Source organism: Pinus tabuliformis, chromosome X, assembly GCF_031772625.1.
Source record: "Pinus tabuliformis cultivar Carrire ecotype Pingquan chromosome X, CPIR1, whole genome shotgun sequence".
NCBI classification, from domain to species: domain Eukaryota; kingdom Viridiplantae; phylum Streptophyta; class Pinopsida; order Pinales; family Pinaceae; genus Pinus; species Pinus tabuliformis.
This window is the reverse complement of record NC_142308.1, coordinates 1,177,548,964-1,177,572,297: the sequence shown is the minus strand read 5'-3', so window position 1 is coordinate 1,177,572,297 and position 23,334 is coordinate 1,177,548,964. Positions and strand designations below refer to the sequence as shown.

The 23,334-nt window shown below is 41.7% G+C and overlaps 1 protein-coding gene across 13 annotated transcripts in view; it reads left to right on the top strand.

Moving 5' to 3' along the window:
• Positions 1–3,126: 3,126 nt before the first annotated feature.
• The window catches only part of LOC149144141 (GTP-binding protein, HflX), a 473,086-nt gene continuing 452,878 nt past the window's right edge, over positions 3,127–23,334 (top strand). For 6 of the 13 annotated variants that reach the window (XM_089446968.1, XM_089446963.1, XM_089446969.1 and 3 more), the window contains exon 1: positions 3,130–3,619. In XM_089446968.1, the coding sequence (XP_089303094.1) occupies positions 3,242–3,619 (378 nt within the window). In that variant the 5' untranslated portion in view covers positions 3,130–3,241. Of the gene's footprint in view, positions 3,620–23,334 lie in introns of all 13 variants that reach the window. The other 7 variants (XM_089446960.1, XM_089446970.1, XM_089446964.1 and 4 more) reach the window with 4 other exon arrangements.

Below are 23,334 nucleotides of genomic sequence, written 5' to 3'. Positions count from 1 at the left end.
GAGGAACTCGGGGTTCCTAAAAATTTGAGAGCAACTGTGCATAGGCTGTATGAAGAGGTGAAAGTCAAAATTAGAACTTTAGCAGACATTTATGAAAGTTTTAGAAGCGATATCGGGGTCAAACAAGGTTGCCCACTGTCTCCTACCCTTTTTGGTTTATATATCGACACGCTTGAGGAGTGGTTAAATTTGCAAGGGGGTTATGGTATCTATTTGGCCAAGTTTGTTATAAGGCTTCTTTTTTATGTAAATGACCTTATTTTGATTGCTAAATCAACGCTTGGTTTGTAAGAGCACTTATTATCCCTTGAGCATTTTTTTAGAAGTGTGGGGATGCAAGTCAATATCAACAAAACGGAAGTAGTGGTTTTCTCCAAGAAAAGAAAACATAACCAACATAAGTTCTACTTTGAAGGCAACATTCTGGAAGAAGTTGCGGATTACAAATACCTCGGAATTGACTTCAACAAAAATCTAAGCTAGGATGGTTGTAGAAAGAAAAGAACTTTAGGGGGTTGGAAAGCATTTTATGCTTTTCAAAATAGGTGTAGAGAGACAGAGTTATGGGACTGGAAAACCACTCAAACTCTTTTTGGGCTTCTAGTGATTCCGGTGATTCTCTATGGTTGTGAACTATGGGCCAACAATACATCCGACATGCAGTGGAGACAAATTGAGAAAATTCAAAAGCGTTTGATTACAAACAAATTCAAGATTAAAAGTGCAGTTCCTTATGCTATCTTGTTAAGTGAAACAGGGGCTGCTCCTATTGAAGCAATTGCTATGGTGCGAGTCATAAGGTATTTAAAAAAAATTGAGCAAATGGAAGAGGGTAGATGGCCTAAGGTTGTCTTTAATGACAGATTGTGCAAAAAAAAAAAAAAAAAAAACAACAACAACAACCTGGATGCAATAAAATAACAAATGGTTTAGTAAATGGGGTATTTGTTTAATGCGTGTCCCATAAACAACAAAGAGATAAAAGATTTTGTTACGGATAAGTTCCACAAGCATACTTGGGATAAGGATCTAGGAAGAAAGAAAAAGTACTATATTGAAGTGTTTAATCCCACTCATAGTCATCAACCAAAAGCATACATAGAGGCCAATATCTCTTAGAGAGCCAAAATTGTTATTGCTCAGTTAAGGACTAATTCTAATCAACTCCGTTGTGAAACAGGGTGCTGGAAAAGGCCAAAAGGAGTGTGAGAGGAAAGAGTATGCATTTTTTGTTCTTCCAGAAAAGTGGAAACATAAAAACATTTCATTTTAGAATGTGAGGCCTTCAAAGACAACTGGGAAAGTTATGCAAATATGCTGGTAGCTAGCTCTTGGGATAATCTATTTAGCGAGAGGGTTTGTCGAGAAGCTGGGAGCATTTATTATGAAGTTTCATAGTAAAAGGGCCAAATACATCAAGCAAATGAAGAAAAAAACTATCCCATAGGCTATCTTTAGCCTCGTGGACATTAAAATAATTTCTTTCTTCTTCTTTCCCACTTACTTCAGCAAGTATGATAGAGCCAAAATTCTTATTGCTTAGTTAAGGACTAATTCTCATCAACTCCGTTGTGAAACAGGGCACTGGAAAAGGCCAAAAGAAATGTGGGAGGAAATAGTATGTATTTTTTGTTCTTTCGAAAAAGTGGAAATAAAAAAACATTTCATTTTAGAATGCGAGACCTTCAAAGACAACAGGGAAAGATGTGCAAATATTCTAGCAACTAGCTCTTGGGATAATGAAATGATATTTTAAGGTCCACGAGACTAAAAGTAGTCTATGAGACCATTAGTTCCTTTTTTTCGCCTTTTGCAATTCAATCATTTTCTTATTCAAATTGATGATGCGCTGATCCAACCTTTTGACAATCCCCTCGCTGAAAAGACAACGCTAAGAAACCGATGCTAACATATTCTCATAACTTTCTCTGATGTCTTTATATGTATCACATTCCAAAACGAAATGTTTTTCCGATTCCACTACCCATACGTGCACAATGTACACACTCGTTCTTCTCAAGCTTCTTTAGGCTTTTTCCACTGCCTGTTTCACACTGAAGTTGATGCGAGTTGGTCCTTAATTAAGCAATAAGAACCTTTTCCCTCCATGAAATGTTAACTCCAATGAACTCTTTTTTTTGTAAATCACACATATGGTTAATTCCTCAATGTAATACTTCTTCTTTCTACTCAACTCTTTTCCCCATACCCTTTTATGAAACTTCTCGATAACAAAATTCTTTAGCTCCTTGCTATTTGTGGGACAAACATTGAGGTAGATATTCCATTTTTGCGTGCATGTGTAGTTTTGTTTCATCCATGTTTTCTTTCTTTCACTCATGCCTTCATTGAAGATAACATTAGGCCATCTACCTACTCTCATTTGCTCAATTCTTTTTAGATATCTTATGGGCCGCACCATAGCAATTGCTTCAACGAGAGTTGCTCTTATTTCACTCAGCGTTATCTCATAAGGTACCGAACTCTCTATTTTGAACTTGCTCATGATCAAGTGTTTTTGGATTTTCTCAATTTGTTTCCATTTTGAGATGGGGGTGCTGCTAGCCCACAATTCACACCCATATAGCATCATTGGACAAATTAGGAGTCCAAAAAGCACTTTAATATTTTTCCAATCCCATAACTCTTCGTTTTCCAATCCCATAACTTTGCCCCTCTACATCTGTTTTGAAGAGCATATAATGCTTTCCACCCTCTTAAAATTATCTTCTTTTTGCAGTCCTCCCAATTAACTTTGTTGTTGTAATCAATCCCGAGGTACTTGAACTCATTTACTTTTTCAAGAATGTTGCCTTCAAAGAAGAAAGTGTGCAAAGTGTGTTGGCTCTGTTGGCTATTTAGCGAGGGATTTGTCAAGAAGCTGAGTGTTTATTGTGAGGCTTCACACGAAAATGGCCGAATACATCAACTAGATGAAGCAATCTGTCCTATAAACTATATTTAGCCTCATAGACGTTAAAATATACCTATATTTTTTCTTGGGAAACGCTAAAATTCAGATCCATGGGTGGATTCATTTGAATCTCATTCGCCCAAAAATCATAAAATTTTATATTAGAAACCCCCGCACAACCTCGTTATATTTTTATTTAACACGATGATAAAAATTCCTTGAATATCAGTAACGAATAAGATATGCCAAAGAGAAGTGGCTGTGGTGGAGTGGAGCTTCGCTTTAATTCCTCGCTAAAGCATTTCCTCTGGAATTTTAAAATCAGCCATGAATGCTCTCTCTTACACGAATCCGGCGGCCATCGTTTGGACATACTGTGGATGGAAGCCTTTAAATTCAAAAGGTCCAAAACTCGAATTTGTCAGGCCTTCTGAAGGCTTTATTGCGAGGCCTCTCAGTTTCACGAAGACAAAGGCCGTTGGCGAATCCTTGAATTTGGAACTACAGCCTTCTGATGTTAAACTGGCGGTTAAGGAATTCGAACTAGCGGCGGGAACTACAGCGATTCGGACGCCGGACGTAGAAGATTTCCCCAAGGAACCAGAATCTGCAGCCCCTTTCGTCAATAGGAGCTCTACGAAGAAAAACAAGAAGTTGGAAGATAAAAATGACTTCACTAGGTTCAACGTTCGAAATGGGCGCGAGGTAACATTCTACACATGGACTCTGGATTCATAAAATTTAATCTTCTGTTTTAGAGAATTTGAGAAGTTTCAATTGCTTGTGAAAGAACCGTCTGCGAATGTTAATTCAGACAAAAATTCAGCGATGACAACCGTCATTCATGTCACGAGAACGTAGACTGATAATCTGCCTAGGCTCGATACCACCAAATTATTTGAGAGGGTAGAAATGAAAATTTGCCTCGTATGGTTAAGTTTGTCAGATTCCACATTTTGAGTTACTATTCAGAGCTCAGGGGATGCCAGGAGCTAAATATTATCGATATATAGCGTCTATCCTTGGCATAATGCAACCCGGATACCACTTAGTCCAGGGAAAACAATGAAAAACGAATGCTAAGCACCTCGATTACGGAAAATACCAACTATAATGGAGAGAAATCTGCTTAGTCGCCATGACAGAGTTCTTCTATCAATGTGTTCTTTATTTAATGAACTTCCACTCACTGCTTCCGGTTTCCTCCTAGATATAGGCCCTTTCAGCCATGGGTAGTACTCTTGGAATAATGAGAAATCTAGAACATTCTCATAATAATAGAGCTTGTTATGTTTGTTTGGACTGTTTGCCTAATTAATCATTGTTTGGTTGTCAGATCCTATGTTCTAGGAATCTGTTCAATTAATCTGTTCAATTAGATTGCAATGCTATATGTAAGTGATATTTTGTATTAGATCTAGGGCTTGGATCAGGAAGGCCCAGGTTCAAATCCAGCTGGTTGCCACTATAAACCCTAGGCTAGGTGCAACAGCCTGCAAGCTACACCGTAGCAGGAAACTCGTGCCACAACAAGAGCCAAGACACCTCGGATAAGGGGGTGCCTATCATCTAGCCAAGACACAACAAGCCATATACTCAATGGGATTTGAACTGCGGTCTTGATGGTTTCACCACTGAAACTTACCGTTAAACCACACACACACACATATAAGTGATGGTTAGTTTGGTGAATGCAAGTGTGTGAATGATGCAGTCTCTTATGTGAGTGATTGTCTCACCAGAGAGTTGCAACCCTTCTTCATATTCTGTGTTCCATTTTCTAAGTTGGTATGAGAGTTGAGGGAGAATCTGTTGAGAAATCAATAGGGCAACAATTAGGGTGATTTCTCTTTACTTGATAATTGCTTGTGAAGTTATGTTAGCTTCTTATTACTTTTATTATGTTCTTTTCATGAAACAATTACCAAAACCATAAACCATGAAGATCACAAAAAGGCAATGAACACAAGATATAGTCTCCAAACCAGGGAAAAACTCCTCCAAGGGGAAAGGCCAGTCAAAATCTTCTCTTCTTATAGAATCAGATCAAAGTGAGAACCCCAACACCCAAATACCAAGATCAAGACCTCTCACAAGACCCAAGTCAACCCTCCTTCCAAGCTCTTCCAACAAGTCAAAGTCAACTTAAGTCAAAGCCTTCCAAATTTGATCAATTTGAAAATTTCCGCCCTTGCAACAAAATTTTGGCCCTATAGTAGGTTTGCAACTTTGGCCCCTGCAATTATCTTGTAATTTCACACGTGTGAGAGAGGGCAAAAAGTTCAATTCTTCTTCCTTTTTGATCTTTGCTCTCTCTCCCTTCACTTCTTGCTCTTCTTCACTTGTATTTTGGTCTTCTTGGCACAAAAATCGAAAGTTACTTGCTTGTCTCCAAATGAGCTTGAACTGTCCTCTATTTATACACATCTAGGAGGTCAAATGGGTCCCTTCTAGGGCAACTTGTTCAAGCAAGGCCGACTTGGTCTTGTGGGGACAAAATTTACATTTTTGACTCATTTTTTTTTTTCCATTTTCTTTTCAAAGTCCAAATGGGACTTGATTCTAGAACAATAATTTGACTTATGACAAATATTCTTTTGACTTAGAAAACCCTAGAAGCATGAAGAACATGCTTAACCTAATTAACAAATTGAATTGAGCATGAAAACCATGCTTTAAAAATAATATTTCTTTTTCTTCTTTTGCTTTTTACATGAAATACATAATGATACAAATAATTTTTACATGAAATACATAATGATACAAATAATGAAGACTGAACCTAGTTACATTTCCAACAAAATTGAGGGCGTGAGTGCTTTGCCAAGTGAGTCTGGTGTGAAGGGCCATGTTCGTGTAGCAGTTGTGGGCCATGTGACTGTGGAAGGAGCTGCTATTGAGTTGCGAAAAGAAAGGGGGGTGAACGCTAATTGAAGGAGGAGCTATGTTGTAAGCTGGTCATTAGATTGTGTGAGAGGAGCCTGCATGTAGAAGATCTGTGTAGCTATCTAAGCGTTCAAAACAAGAGCGTGCTCTTTTTGACCCTGTGGCGTATAGTCGACCAACCATTTTTTTTGAGAATCCATTAAGAGCGTGCCAGTGTGGGAGAGCAATGATATCTGTGTGGCTACATGGAGGAGTGATCGAGTCATCTATCTGGTGTTTGGAGGAACTTGAGCCTAGCGCAATGCGATTGGAGGAGGCTGAGCCTAATGAGGTGTTTTTGGAGGAAGTCGAGCCTAATACGATGCGATTGGAGGAGGCCAAGCCTGACACGATGCAATTGGAGGAGGCCAAGCCTGGCAAGGTGAATTTGACTTTGGAAGGTGCATATCGCTCATGCACACTATATTATATCAAACATATATAGCATTTTGTTTTATGATTTTGACTAGGATGCACTCCAACTAGGACACATTTCTTCATCTATGCTTTTGAAAAATTGACTAAGTTTGTAATGTCCATTGAGTGCACATCGATTGGAAAGTGAATTGGTATTGAACATGTGGCATTGCGTTCAAAAGAGGAATTATAGATCTGAGTATTAGTGTTGCCATATAAAATTAAATAAAAAAATGCAATTGATCCCGTCAAGGGACAATAAAAGGCTTAAAGGAGAATAAATCTGCCACCTTGGAATGAATCATAAGAAAAACCTTCTTGGAAAGGGAAGAGATTGAGCGCTGAAAAGGCTTGGACCAAATTATTGGGCACTTAGGGAGTAGTGCTTGTAGTAGCCAAAAGGTGTAACTAACTCAAGACACTGATAGTGCATTGGTGATCTATTTGGAGGGTGCATTATTGTTGCTGTTACGTGTTGAGTGGATAGCTATTAAGGCTGTGCGAATTGTGGAGTATGAGTATTGAAGAGTGACGACATTGAACATATCAAGGAGTGTACAACCTTGTTGCGTGAAGGTGTTGAAGTAGCGAGGAGCTGCTATAGAATCAATTGCTACGGAACTGTGTAAATTTTTTACTTAAACCTTTTTGTTTTTTCATTCCGTGAAGTAGCTTAAAAACTGTTGATTGATTTGAAAATTGGGGAAAATTTTGTTTCAAGATGGCTAATCCTCTAGCAAAATCATACCTAAATGAAGCAACCAAGTTTGATGGTATTATGTGAATTGGAAGTTTAAAGTGCAAACATTGATGGAAGGATGCAATGTTTGGTCGATAAAAGTGGTGATGAAGTGAAGCTAGAGGTAGCTATAGGAGCTACAACTGCATCAATTCAAGATTGGGAGAAGCGAGAGACTAAGGTGAAACTGTTGCTCAAAATGTCTGTAAGAGACAACATTATACTGCATGCCAGAGACTACAAGACATCAAACAAGACTTGGACAATGCTCAAGGATTTGTATGAGTCAAATAATACAAATCGACTCCTGTCCCTAAAGAGTAAGCTTCTTTCTGTTAAAATGGAAGAAAATGAAAGCATCAATAATTTTATTTCAAGAATTAAGGACATTAAAGATAAACTTGGAGATATAGGTGAAATGGTATTTAGCACTGACCTAGTTAGTATAACCTTGAATGGAATGATGAGTATTAGATGTTCATCACAAGTCTTGCAGCAAGGGAGAAGGCTCCCGCTTTTTATGAGTTGGTAGGTATACTGATGTTGGAGGAAGAAAGGCAAAAGAATCTTAAACCTCAAATTTATGATTTGGCACTAATGGCAAAAGGGAAATCGCCTTTCAAAAGGAAGCCTTGGGAAGGTAATAAAGGAGGAAAGCCACCACATGGAAAGCCATCATTTGGTAAGCCACCATTTGCAAAACGACAACCAGGTATGACATTTCCAAAGGTTGATGTTAAATGTCATTATTGCGAGAAGTTTGAACTAGTGTTATGTTGTAGCAGCTGCAACACCCTCCAAAATTTTGGCTTGCATCCAAATTTCAGAGCCTTCCTTGGTTTTTCTTTGATGGTTGCAAACACTTGAGCTCAATCCATGAGCTCTTGTGAAGTCTTTTCACCTTTTTGCTTGTTTGACTAGCGGTCGTCTTTTGGCATATGGATTCTCTGTCATGCTTGCGATCTTGTTCTGGAGAGTTTAAAGGTTTGTCTTTGTGTGCATGAGTTGTCTACGCTCTGTGAACATCGATTGTACTCACACACAAAGTTGTAAGCACAGTCGTGCAAGTGTCGTCATGGTCGTCTGAAGGTCTATCTCAAGTGTCGCACTTGTTGCTCTTAGCTTTAAGACAGTCTCACTGAGCACATGTTTTGTCTTGTTGGTCTGTATTGTCTTGTCGTCAAGGTATGTTAAGTGCGTGATCACAATGTCAAGTCTGCACAAGTTCACTTGCCTCCCGCACTTAGCCATTTTCTTGAAAATCTTTCCGACTGGAAAACCTCTTTCAACCAGATCCCGACTGAGCTTCACTGCGCAGTCTCAGCCCTCAGTGACCCTGCTCCGCTGCCCAGAACTGCGCAGTGCCTGAGGCTGCCCTCCAGGTCAGCTGGACTGCGCAATCCCGGAAATGAGCAACCTTTCTGCCTCCCAGAACTGCCCAAAAATTGCCTCCATGCCCAAATTGAATTGCGCATTTCTCAAGCATAGTTATTAAGCCTCCCTCTGGTCTGCCGGAAACCTACACTGCATTGAGACCTGGGGCTGCACTGCTCTCCAAAACTTCGCAGACATGCCTAGCTGATTCCCCTGCTGCCTACCCGGTATTGCCTTCATAAACCGCGCAGTCATGATTAGCAGGGCCCCTGCTGCCTTACTCTACTCTATCTCCAAAAACTGCACAGTCCTGTCTAGCAAGTCCTCTGCTGGCTTGCTTTGCACTGCTCCTGAAAACTGCACAGTCCTGATCAACACACTCTCTACTGCACTGTCTCCGGAAACTGCTTAGTCATGATGGGTAGGTCCTCTGCTACTTGTCCCGCATTGTCCCTCAAAAATGCGCGGTCATGACCAGCAAGTCGTCTGCTGCCCTGCTCTGCACTGTTCTTGAAAACTGCGCAGTCATGATCAACAGGTCCTCTATTGCCCTGCTTTGCACTGTCTTCAGAAATTGCGCAATCCTGTCTGGAAGGTCCTCTGCTGCCTGTCTTGCAATGTTCCTCAAAACTGCGCAGTCATGTCTAGCAGTCCCCCTGCTGCCTTGCTGCGCATTGTTCCTCAGAACTGTGCAGTCATGATCAGCAAATCCGAGCAGCCCTGTCATGCCTTGCTCTGGAAAAATGTGCAGAACTGCCCAATAGTCCCTCTGTAGCTCTGCTCTATCCTCCCTCTGGAAACTGCACAAAAACTATCCCCCTTACGGCCCCATCTTGCAGCTGACACTGGTGACTTTCACTTCGCAATTCTGCTTCCCAATGATCACTGCGCAGTTTTTCTTAGCAGTGCAAGTTGTCCTTCCAGAATTCCTCATCCCGGCCTGAGCTGTGCTCTGCGCAATTTCAGTGTCTTGTCCTCCCTCCCGGTCACCTGGACCTGAACACAAAATTCTAGACTAGGAGATTTTTGGATTTGATGTTGTCCTGTCATGAGTGAATTGCAGGAACAAGTACATTGATGGAACATGGTGAGACGACGAATAGGATGAAGAAGGAAGGCATGCTTGCAGCTGGACAAACGTACAAAGCACATCGAGTAGCAAGCAAAAGGAGTGCATGCACAGAACCATCAAGCAAGACCAAGATCATTGAAGACCCCGCAACACTTAGCCATGCGGAGGTGAAGACACAGCACACCGAGCGCACATCTATCACTTAGCAGCGCAACAGCTTGACATGGACACCATAGTCAGCCAGTACATGTCAGCGGTGTCATGTCTAGTTGTGTCATGAGTTGTCTAGGCCATATCAATACTATGGGACATACTTGTTGTAATCAAATGTAATGTAAAGTGAAAGTGCAATGGACGCACACATGAAGTTGAAGAGTCATGTCAGTTGAAAAGTCATAGGAAGTTGAACGGTCATGAGGTAAGTCCAAGAGTCACAAGGGTCAAGCATCACCCTTGGCTATATATATCCCCTCATTGTATGAGCAAAAGACTTTTCACCTTTGCTCCTCCCACATAGCCTTGAGAGTCTCTAGTTTGTTCTTTGAGGAGCGAGCAATGGCTCCAACGTCCCACTACTAAGACTAGTGATGTATGGTGTACAAATGTGTCTTAGGACTTTTGCTGTAGTATACCTAGGGGGGATAATATGGGGTACAAAGGGAGGTACCCAAGGGAATAATGTAATAATGGGATGGGCCATAGTAATAAATAAGGTGGTTAACCCGTATCATGTAAGGGACCACAAGTAGTTAGTAATAATGTAATGGGCCCATGGTATTAGATAGATGGTATTGAGGGAACCATGGTAATGACCCATGGTATTGTATGTATGAGGCCTATATAGAGGCTAGAGACTCCCCTTTGAGGAGTGAATGTATGGTGTTGCTCTACCTTAAGGGTTTGAATCAATAAAGTGAAGCATTTTTATATTCAAATCTTATTATTTCTGGGTTTATTTGCAACATTTTATATTTTCATATCAGATCAATAACAAGTGGTATCATAGCATTTTCTTGGGCAAAAGTGGAGAATTTTTTTAAAATTTTTTTTTGCAAGAATTTTTTGGGGCGGCGAGTTTGCGGATCAGATCTGTATGTTTTGGGGCAAAATCTGCAAAATCTAATTGCAGATCTGGATTCTTTGTGAAAAAATAGCCAAGCTAAAAAAAAATCAGCCAAATCGGAGTCCGGATGAAGGAGATATCGTTGATCTAAAAATCAGTGGTGTTGCAGACATTTTTTGGGGCGGCGAGTTTGCAGATCAGATCTGTACGTGTTGGTGCAAAATCTTCAAAATCTAATTGTAGATCTGGATTGTTTGTGAAAAAATACCCGATTTCAAAAAAAAATTGGCCGAATCGGAGTCCGGATGAGGGAGATATTACTGATTTAAAAATCAGTTGGGGTGCAGACATTTTTCAGGGCAGCAAGTTTGCGGCGCAGATCTGGACATTCTGGTGCAAAATCTGCAAAATCTAATTGCAGATCTGGATTGTTTGTGAAACATACCCAAGTTAAAAAAAAAATAGTCGAATCGGAGTCCGGATGAGGGAGACATCGCTGATTTAAAATCAACATTTTTTTTTTCAGAATTTTTTTGTGATGGCGGGCCTAGATCAGAATTTATACAAATTTGATGGCTTTGATCCAGAGATATGGGTAGCACTTATGGAAGAATATTTCTCTCTGGAGCGCATCGTAGATGATGGAACTAAACTAAGTTTGGGAAACCTTTACTTTGAACCAAGAAACATGGCAATGGTGGTAGGGGCATTATAAATGCTATCCAAGAACAATTACTTGGCAGATGTTCTCAAAATCCATTTGTGACCGCTTTAACCCTAAATCTAATTTTTTGGGACCTCTTACTAAGCTTAGACGGACATGCACACAACCTAGCAAAGATTTTATTGGTATAGGAAAGAAGGAAACCAAGAAACCTAAAGGGTTATTTTCTGCTAGTATATCCTTATTGCAGGTTCATGGATTGATTCAAAAGGAGAAGATCGTTGTGTCTATAAATCCTAGTTGCAAGCATAATTTTATCAATGTTAATTTGGCAAAAAAATTGCAAGTTCCAGCAAAATACATTGAAAACATACAGGTTGATAATGAGGATGTTCAAGTTTATAAAGATTTGAAGCTTTCTATGGATAAGTATGTGTTGCATTGTGACTTTTATACTTCAGATATGGATAACATGGATGTTGTTTTGGGATATCCTTGGATGGAATCTGTGGGTACTGTCAATATTAATGTGCAGAAGAAATTCCTGAAGCTCTGGTATAAAAAGAAGAAAATTACATTGCAGGATATTTCCATTAAGATCGAAGCAGAGACTATGGAGGCAGAAGCACAAAGCTCTAATGACACTTACACATCAGATGATGAGCCTTTGATGGTTGATAATCAAACACAAATAGAGGTGGAAGCAAAAAAGGTTACAGGTACTGATACATCAGAGGAGGACTCAGTGGTTGAAGTAATATTGGAAGATAAGAAACAACAGCAGGCACCACAACATGTACCAGATACCAATCAGGCTCCATTAGGTGGTGAATTAAAGAAAGATACATCGTTGGTTAACACTTCAGCATATCACCACCCACATCACCCCGCAAGAAAACAACCAACAAGATGGCAATGAATTAGCCACAAGGACAACAACCCCCGCATGACAGATAGAGAGGAGCAAAGATCCACCTACTACACATCAACACAGAAGAGTGGCCAAGGTCAACTTCCATCTCAAGCAAGCGAGGCACCAGCGAGATCGAGGGTTCACCTTTCTGTTGGATGGCTAGATGCACGTGCATGGTACCAGTGGACTACTCTTTTGAGTAGATCTTAATATTTGTGTTCTTCCCATGTTTCGGGGACGAAACATGTTAAGGGGGGTGGAATGTAGTATACCTAGGGGGGTAATATGGGGTACAAAGGGAGGTACCCAAGGGAATAATGTAATAATGGGATGGGCCATAGTAATAAATAAGGTGGTTAACCTGTATCATGTAAGGGACCACAAGTAGTTAATAATAATGTAATGGACCCATGGTATTAGATAGATGGTATTGAGGGAACCATGGTAATGACCCATGGTATTGTATGTATGAAGCCTATATAGAGGCTAGAGACTCCCCATTAAAGGATGTCAAGGAATATTGTATGAACATGCATATGGCTTGTGGAGTGTTCTTCTTCCTTAAGGAGTGAATGTATGGTGTTGCCCTACCTTAAGGGTTTTGATCAATAGAGAAGCATTTCTATCTATTCAAATCTTGTTATTTCTGGGTTTATTTGCATTGTCTTATATTTTCATATTAGATCCATAACATTTGCTTAATTTAGAAGCCTGTTAAAGCTACCACGTTTTCACGCATGTTTTGTATCCGTTTGTAAGACTATTCTTTAAACGTTTGTAATGCATGTTAGCTTAACCTGTACTAAGATAGTTGAACTACTTTGATTATTTTAGTACTTGCATTGTTGAAGATGTGTTGTATTGTTTATCACTGCTGTCTCGTCCCTGTGGACTACTCCGCGGGATAATAGACAGACCACCTTTGTGTATTGGCTGTTACCGTTGTCACATCTTTGTGGACTACTCCGCGGGATAATCGACAGACCATCTTTGTTTTCTGGTTATAACGAGTGTCACATCCATGTGTACTACTTCCCTGGGTGGTGTACGTGTTGTCCCCTTCACCTCAGTTTTAACACTGTCGCATTTGCTGTGGACTACTCCGTTGGATGCTGGACAAACCCTTGTTGGTTCGCGCTCTCCCTAGGTGGTAATACTACCTCTCATCTAGAGGCTCACTTTACTCTTTCCCTTTACAGTAAGAGAACCCGAACACAAGTTACATTACGCACTCACGAGGCATACTCACCTTGCTTTTGAAGTTACAAACACAACACTCTCATGTGCTGAACAATAAGAGCTAAGGTAAATCTCTAAGACAATGGCAACCGGGCCATCTTATTGGATGGGACTCCTACACCAAACGGTGTGAGGTCTAGTTGGGACTTCATATCAGGTAGATCCCTTTTGTTGGTGGGTCCAGCACTGTGACCAAAATGGGGCTAGAAGGAGGGCCAGACGACAAGCTGTGCCCGTAGAGCCTGGTTTGAATCTCTTATTTAAAAATGGCTCTTCCTGACATCATAATCCCTGGATGTCTTTCTACAAAGGTTGAATTTAACATCCTTGCGGAAGTTATCCATGACTTGTCCAAGTTAAAGTTTAGTGGTGAGGGTGAAACATCTTTTTGTGTGCATGTGCACAAAGTTATAAACTTTTGCCTACGCCACAAGATAGAGCACGATGATGTTTGGACTGTATTAGTTACCCTCACATTCGAAGGTCGTGCTCAACGCTGGTGTTACACATTACCCTGTGCCTCTATCGATTCATTTGGTCAGCTTGCCGAAATGATGATTAAAATGTTCGATGAGTATAGCCACCGGGATTTCCGTGAAAAATTTTGTTGTTTAAGTATGGAGCCTGACAAATTAGTTGAGGACTTTGTTGATCGCTTCCTTCACCTCTGTTACGAAATTCCTGAACAACTTGTGAACTTTGACTTCTTGAGTGAAGAGTTTAAACGCTTGGTTCATATTTCTCAATACGGTGAACCTCCTGTTTTCTCTTCCTCCCCAACTCTTGCGGATCATGAGGCACCTTAGATTGCAGAGGAGGAGCCCAACACCCTGTTTGTTCCTTGTCCTCCTCCCTTTCCGGTCCTGGGGTGGGTGCCTCCTTCTGGTGATTGCAAAGCTAAGAAATCTGCGCAATATATCCTTAGCCCATCTTCTCACATGTCTCCCGCTTCTATGGAGGAAGTTCCAGAATGGCTCAGGAAGCCTATAGTGAAGACTCACTCCTCCATTCCGCAAGAGGATGTCACCGTTCATAACTCAAGTCTCGAATCTGATCTGCATCTTTGCCATCCTCCATCATCTACAAGCCATGACTCGCTTGATCAACCCACTTCACCAGCCAGCTGTTCGCATTCTCTTGATTCTCAAGCTGTTGGCTCAAATTGCGATCAGGCACAAGGCAGTCACATCACACAGGCAGAGGAGCAGAAAGGTGAGGACATTATCAATCTTCCCTCTCTAATTCAAAATTGTGCGCATCAAAACAATGAGCTTCCATTCTTGAATGATTCTCAATCTGCCAATCTCGGTGGAACATCTTGTACAATTAATTCTTTCGATCAACCCCCAGTCTTGGGCAGTCATCACTCCCATGCTTCCATATGCTGTGACGAACGCCCAAGCACATCATGTGATCTTCCGTTTTCTCATGAAGACTCTAACTCAAATTTGGAATGTGCTCCGGTCAAAGAAGACATTCATATCGAAACTTCCTCTTCACCTCACTTGCTCGTGTGTCCTACCATTCACAACGCATCCACATGTGTTGGAGATACTCCATGTTCTCTTACTTCTTCATCCGATGAGTTATCTCCTCAATTGACACAAGGCAGTGAGGCTGTCCATGATGAAGTTGAAAACAATTTAATCACAGAGCGTACTTCCCATTCCCTGTCATCTCTTCTCTTGCATGAAGACAACTCTTCAAGTTAGCTTGCTGAAGCTGAAAAATCTAGTGCAACCTGTGACAGAGATGGCTACCATCCTGAGAGAAATTTTGAAATCAGCAACAATAGCCATCCTCAAGCCATGCATGATCTGGTTCAAGCTTCAAAATATGATTATGCAATTTTGGAAAGTTCCGGGACGTACTAGGGAGTCGAGGCACTTCAACGTCCGTTGATGGTTATGTCAGGACCTCACGACTCTGGTAAGCCCCCTGAACCCAATCAGATCTGGTTTCTCACACACAATCCGTCTATCTGCATGGTTTCATTCGGTGTGGATCCCTGTGTAAAAAATGTTTGGTATTCCAGATGTGATCTCTCAGATTTTCAAAATTTCTCTGATGATCGAATTCACAAAGATGTTACAACACATCCATCTTCATGCACATCTCTTAAATCAAACTCGGATTGGGAGTGTCCGTACTTCATGAAATCATGGAATTGTGAAGTTGATTATCTCAAAGACTGCCTTTGCTTGTGATCATGCTTATCGAATTTTCCCTCGCGTGATCTGCTCCTCGATCTTCTTGCGAACCTTGCACTGCAAATCTGCTCGTCATATCTAGCTCACATCGAACTTGGTTCGATTGTGCAGAGCATTCATAAGATTGTTCAAATTGCAAACTTGGAATTTGATGTCCCAACCAGCTCATTTGATTAGTTCTCTATCTTGGGTGATTGTCATTCGGCTTATCATTTTCCCATCAGCACGTCCGATGATAGTTGCTTCATGCACTCTGATCTTCATTGTTCACCATCTTTCCCTTCAGACTTCTGTCAAGCAGGTGAGGCAATTCAGCTTGCGCTAATGGTTATGGCAGGTCCTCACTGTCTTGGCATGAATGTTGAGAATGATCAGAGTTATTTTTTCTCACAAGGTTCCCATCGTGATCCCGTTTGTCAAATCGAAAATTCACCCTTTCACATCACGAGGCTTTCTAAATAACCATCATGAATTCTACGATCCAGTCGTTGAATGGCTAGAACAACCTTACTTAGCAAGCCATGTTGCAGGCAACAGATTTCAATCGTTCCTCGCGCTTGCTAAGACACACTCGCAAGAGGCTTCCGAGGTTTGTTGAATAATGATATCCATCATAGAGGTAAGCACATGTATTGGGCGATTGTGACACATTTTTCTGCCCATAGGCAAGACCTTCCTTTCCGTGTGCAAGTTTCTCAAGTTTTTGTATTTTATGTTGCACACTACTTTTTGTCTGTTTTAATCATTTGTATCTTTGTGGATGTAGGTCGAGAGTGACTACGGTGGCTTCATTGGAAATTTCGTTTCACGTAACCCTGTTCGTTTAGCTATTAGGATAGGAGTAGTATTAGTTGCATCTTAGTTTTCCTTTCCTTGCACGTTTTGCACTCATAGTACATCATGGTTTTCTTATTCCGGTTGTACATTGTGTTTGCCTTAGTCATTTTGCTTTCTTGTCTTTTGGTTTTGTTTCCTTGTTGTGTACGCCTTTCCTCTCGTCTTGTTTTTCCTTTCATGTTGAGTTTTCTGTTTGTTTGCACTACGCGAATAAGTGTTGTGCCTGCACTGTGTTCTGGTTTCTGAATGAGTATGTGGCTGAAGTTCAAAGAGTCTTGTGACAGTACAGAGCTTGGCCAGTCTTGTGTTCATCTTCTTTGTGCTTGGTTGTAACTTATAGCCAATGAAGTCTTGACATAAAATACGATCTGTTTGTAAGGGAAGTTTTGGTCGAACCATGAACTCCTGTCCAGTCTGGGAAATCTCATGCCTATACTTAGTTTTCTGCTTTGGTGTGTTCAAGCTTATACAACTAGTATAAACGGAGAAGGGGAAATCTAAACGAGCAAACCTGATTCAGAGGTCTTACATGTTTCTTTGAAGGAAGTTGGAACAACCTTTCCTGCTCTCAATAAGTCGAGATCCCTCTTTTGCCCCAAAATAAATAAGTGTCTATGCACAGTTCTCTTTCAAAAAAAAAATATAACAAAGGCGAAAGAAGAGAAAGGCTTCCTGTGCAAAAGAGGCGACGCAGGCAACTCCACCGGGGTACTAACCAGGCTTGCTGGTAGTGGAGCAATGCTTGTGTTCTTGTGTGACTCCGCCAGGGTACTGTCTAGGCCTGTTGGCAATAGAGCAACACGAGAGATGAAAACTTATACTTTGAAAATCTTAAGCTCGCGAGCCAAACTACCCTTCCTGATTTTGAAACACTGTGATTTGGCTGAATCTTTTGCTGTGTTTGACTGAGTTGGTTCAAGGTGAACCATGGCCGTCCATGGCGTAAGTGGGGAAACCGAAGCGATCTGCACAACGAATCAATAGTCCCTGAAAGACCAAGGCCCTGTGCCGAAAATGAACAAAAACAGAGAAGCTGGTATTCAACTAGTGTGTCGCCAAGTGTTGTAGCGGCTGCAACACCTTCCAAAATTTTGGCCTGCATCCAAATTTCGGAGCCTTACTTGGTTTTTCCTGTAATGGTTGGAAACACTCGAGCTCAATCCATGAGCTCTTGTGAAGTCTTTTCACCTTTTCGCTTGTTTGACCAATGATCATCTTTTGGCATATGGATTGCTCTGTCATGCTTGCGATCTTGTTCTGGAGAGTTTGAAGGTTTGTCTTTGTGTACATGAGTCGTCTTCGCTTTGCGAACATCAGTCGTACTCACACACAAAGTTGTAAGCACAATCGCGCAAGCGTCATCACGGTCGTTTGAAGGTTTATCTCAAGTGTCGCACTTGTCGATCTTAGTTGTAAGACAGTCTCACTGAGCACATGTTTTATCTTGTTGGTCTGTGTTGTCTTGTTGTCAAGTGTTAATTTTAGGTATGTTCTATGCTAGAGCAATTTATTTCAATTTTCACAGTTACTTTTCCAGATTAGCAATCACATCAGCGTTAAAGTAAACTGCAGATAGAACATAAATATAAATCGCAGAAGACAAGCCAAGACAAGAGGACACAAGATGTGGCGCTAGCCAGGGACAAACCCCAATGTGGGGAAACCCTTGATCAATTCTTCTTATATGTTCTTCAATAGTTCAGCAGAGAGAGAGAGAGATAGTACGTTTACAACAAAAGTCAACACTTTGACTTATCTAGATAAGAGCATAGATCATCTCTAAGAAGATGATACATGAGATTAGTTGAAGACATGCTGCTTCAACTAATTCTCCAAGGTGACTCATTCACCTATCGTTGTGTTGCATTTCGTCATCATGTTGCACCTCGCCGTGCTGCACCATGCTGCACTCATCATCACTATGTTGCATCTCATCACGCTTCATTAATCATGACTGTACCCATCACTGTACTGCATTATGTGCCATTGCTGCACCATGTTGCCATCTTGACCTATGTGTTGGCTGCACCTTGCTTGCTTGTTGTCCTTAGCATGCTTGTTGTTGCATGCTAGTTGTCCCTTGCATGCTAGCTGTAACATTGCATGCTTGGTGTATTTGCTGCTAAGTACCATACAACTGTCCCAATGTTAGTTAGCTGTCCCATGCATGCTGCTTTCCTTCGGAGACAGATGCTCCGGCTGTTTCGGCAGTTCCCGACAGTTCTGGTAGTTCTGGCTGTTCTCGATAGTTCCAGCTGTTCTTGGCAGTTTCGGTTGTTCCCGACAATCCTGGCAGTTCTGGCTTTTTCGGCAGTTTCGGCTTTTTCGGCTTTTCTGGCTTTTTGAGCAACGTAGAGCTTATTCTCCCATGACTGCATTTATATCTAGGGCATGTTATCTAGGACAACGTATACCCTAGGGCACTCCCTCTAGCTCTCATCTTCATCAAACCCAAAACAGGATGAAGTGAGATCACAAGAGTGAGTTTGTGCGAGACAAATGACTTCAAGTCTTCTTCTATTTATACTAAAATGTAGAGGTTGAATAGACATGATTGTTGGGCTTCTGAGCCTACATAAGTTGTTGGCCGACTTGACAATTTGTCCATAATCAAAATAAATTCATATCTTCATAAATACTTATCAGAATCAGATGATCTTTAGATCAATCCTACACCTCTCGATGAGAGGGATCCAAGAAAAATATCTGCTGTCATAAATAAGATGACCCACATGGAGTTTGTCCCTAGTTGCCAATTTTAACACTTCCTCTCAACTAGGGAGAACTCCATCTGCTGATCCATATGTCCGACTGTACTATCTCTATCATCAGTGCCCTGCACTTCTCTGCTCTACTCTGATCTACTGAGCTCTGCTTTGCTCTGTTCTGCTCTGCTTTGCTCTACTCTGCTTTGTTCTGCTCTGTTGAACCATGAAGAAGAAGAATTGATCGAGAATGTCTCATACCATTCTCTACTGACCCGAAATCAGTTTCATCTGAAGAGAGTGTGTCACATCACTCTTACTGACTCGAAGTCAGTTTTATTGATCCCAGTTTTATTGATCCTAGATCAATATCACAAGAGAGTGTCTCAAACCACTCATACTGATCCTAGATCAATATCACAAGAGAGTGTCTCAAACCACTCATACTGATCCCAGATCAGTTTCATTGATCCCAGATCAATGGAGGTCATCCTAGCATAGGGAGTATAGTAGATACAACGATGCGTCCATCGATAGAACTACTATGGTCCCTATCCTCATTTCCCTGCTCATTGATAAGATGAGAGGTACTTCCCATGAGTCCCAGACTGCATAGGTAGGATGCCTCGACAGGAGAATGAATCATCTTGTCCACAGGAGAACGTATCATCCTGTCAGTGGACGCCACGGAGAATGAATCATCCTGGCCCAAAGTTGCCACGGAGAACAAATCATCCTGGCCCACAGGAGAATGAATCATCCTGTTCCACAGTTGCCACGGAGAACGAATCATCCTGGCCCACAGGAGAACGAATCATCCTGTTCCACAATCGCCATGGAGAACGAATCATCCTGGCCCACAGGAGAACGAATCATCCTGTTCCATAGTCGCCACGGAGAATGAATCATCTTGGCCCACAGGAGAACGAATCATCCTGTTCCACAGTCGCCACGGAGAACGAATCATCATGGCCCACAAGAGAACGAATCATCCTGTTCCACAATCGCCACGGAGAACGAATCATGTTGGTCCACGGAGAACGAATCATCTTGTTCGACAGGAGAACGAATCATCCTGGCCCACAGGAGAATGAATCATCCTATTCCACAGTTGCCACGAAGAACGAATCATCCTGGCCCACAAGAGAACGGATCATCCTGTTCCACAGTCGCCACGGAGAACAAATCATCCTGGCCCATAGGAGAACGAATCATCCTGTTCCATAGTTGCCACGGAGAACGAATCATCCTAGCCCACAAGAGAACGAATCATCTTATTCCACAGTCGCCACAGAGAACGAATCATCCTGGCCCACAGGAGAACGAATCATCCTATTCCATAGTCGCCACGGAGAATGAATCATCCTGGCCCATAGGAGAACGAATCATCTTGTTCCATAGTCGCCACGGAGAACGAATCATCCTGGCCCATAGGAGAACGAATCATCCTGTTCCACAGTCGCCACGGAGAACGAATCATCCTAGCCCACAGGAGAACGAATCATCCTGTTCCATAGCGCACCACCAGGGGAGGGTGAGTCGCCCTGTGGTCGTATGTTTCTCCAGTAAGTACCCCAAGCCCCCCAGAGCTCCCAAAGCTCAATGCATGCAACATGCACGACCCTTATAAGGTCTCTCAATGACTCCAAGTCGTTCGGGAAAGTTACAGATTTGACCTTTCCCCGGGGTTTTGACAAAAAATGTCTGCAACCTGTACATTAGTCTCAATGTGATGGAGCCTCCTCGCTCATCGACTTACCATATCCTAGATAAGGCAGTATTTGATGTCTATCTGCTGGAGCAATCATCGAATACGAGATTCCTCAATAATCGAATCCCACCTTTGGTTGTCACAGAGAATCACAATGGTATTCATCATGTGTACAAACAACTCACTTAAGAGCTTCTGCTACCATGCAGCTTCACATGAGATCATACTCGTAGCTGTGTATTAAGTCTCGGCAGTACCTATAGCAACCGATTTTTGCTTCCTGCTCATCCATGATATCGAAGCAGAATCCAAAGAGAACTAACACTGAGAAGTGCTCTAGTGATCCTCCACACTGCCTGCCCACTCAGCGTTCGAATAATCATGCAGTTTCATTATTTCGACAGTGTATCTCAATCCATGAGAGATTGTGCCCCGAAGATATCTCAGAAGATTCTTGGCACCAATCTAGTGAGGCTCAACCAAATATGAGCTCACCATGCTAACTGCAAAACATATGTTCGGATGGAAGTTCACCAAGAACATCAACGCGAATGAGTTTATGAAACTCAGAGGCGTTTCCCAAATCTGGTCCGACATCACTACCATATAACTTCTGAAAGTTAATATCCTTGAGGTAGTCACAGGCTTGCAGTTTATCATTTCACATTTGGAATCCAACTCCCTCTTACTTCTGCAAATGAGAGGGTCTGCACCTGTCAGAAATAGGTCGTCTTCATAAGGTGCCAGTATGAGAGGTCTATCATCCACAACCTTCGGGTAATGGTTTGGATTGGTTTCACTCCTAGTGAATCTCAACTTCATCTGACAGCTATCAATCCTCTCATACTATGCTCAAGGAGTTTTGCTTCCATAGAGGGCTTTCTTCCACCTGTATACATGAGATTCTCGATCATGAATCTCAAACTCCTCGGGTTGTTCCAAACCTGTGGACCTGCTACATGAGGGGAATGGTCCCCTTGTAATATTTTCCTTTGGTACATCTTAGACATGTACTTTCATGCTCTTTTTGAATTCAGGCATCCCTGTCACCATCTGACTCACAGACCTTCGGTGCTATGTGTCAATGGACATGGTCCCCAGTGGACTTCCTGCAACTTGATACAACCCTGAACTCAAAAACATCTTTGAAAATTCTATTTTCAAACACGTACCTTTCCATCGATGAGTGCCACCCTGAAACCTTTGACTTCCATTGCTGAAATGGACACCAGGTTCTTCTTGCGATCAGGTACATAAAAGAGATTTTGTAAATGAATTGAGTTACCCTCATTCAATTGAGGGATAACATTCCCTACACCCTTTCTGGGATAGGTGGCATCGGCTCCAAGTATAATCCCACGATTGTTTCCATCTCTACCAAATTAGAGAGTGCACCCATCTATCCGATGAAGTGCCTTGAAGCACTACAATCAATAAGCCAGATTCCCAAAGAATCTGAAGGAGAGGGCCAATACAAGATAACGCTTCTTTATCTTATCAGAAACAACATTTGATTCTTCATACCTGGGGTTCCTTGCTTTCTTTGAAGAGTCGACCATTTCCTTGATGACCTGCATTACCTGTCATTCCTTTGATCATTGAAGATGTCCCTGGAATGATTGTTATCTTCATCAAGAGATGTGTCTCTGCCATTCGGACACTCCTTCGCATAATGGCCAAACTTATTGCAACCAAGGCATTCGCCTTTCCTTCCACCCTTAGATCCGAACTTCCCAATGAAGTGATCTTTAGGTAGGCCATCAGAAACTTCTGCTGCGCCATTCTGATAATATTCTCTGCTTTGACTTCACCCTCGGTGAATTTGAAGAGGGATGAGGAATCCACTGATCCTTTTGTCCTTTCCCAACTGTCTTCGGCGATTGCTCTTTCACTCTTGCTTGGGCATTGTCTTTACCTTAGCTCTGATACCATGTTAATTTTAGGTATGTTCTATGCTAGAGCAATTTATTTCAATTTTCACAGTTAGCTCAATATCTTTTCCAGATTAGCAATCACATCAGCATTAAAGTAAACTACAGATAGAACATAAATGTAAATCGTAGAAGACAAGCCAAGACAAGAGGACACAAGATGTGGTGCTAGCCAGGGACAAACCCCAATGTGGGGAAACCCTTGATCAATTCATCTTATATGTTCTTCAATAGTTCAGTAGAGAGAGGGAGAGAGAGATAGTACATTTACAACATAAGTCAACACTTTGACTTATCTAGATAAGAGCATAGATCATTTCTAAGAAGATGATACATGAGATCAGTTGAAGACATGCTGCTTCAACTAATTCTCCAAGGTGACTCCTTCACCTATCGTTGTGCTGCATTTCGTCATCATGTTGCACTTCACCGCGCTACACCATGCTGCACCCATAATCACTATGCTGCATCTCATCACGCTTCATTAATCATGACTGTACCCATCACTGTACTGCATTATGTGCCATTGCTGCACCATGTTGTCATCCTGACCTATGTGTTGTGTAAAATTTCTGTTTTCCTACCCCGGTTTTCAGTTTCACCTTATTTCTCCCATGTAG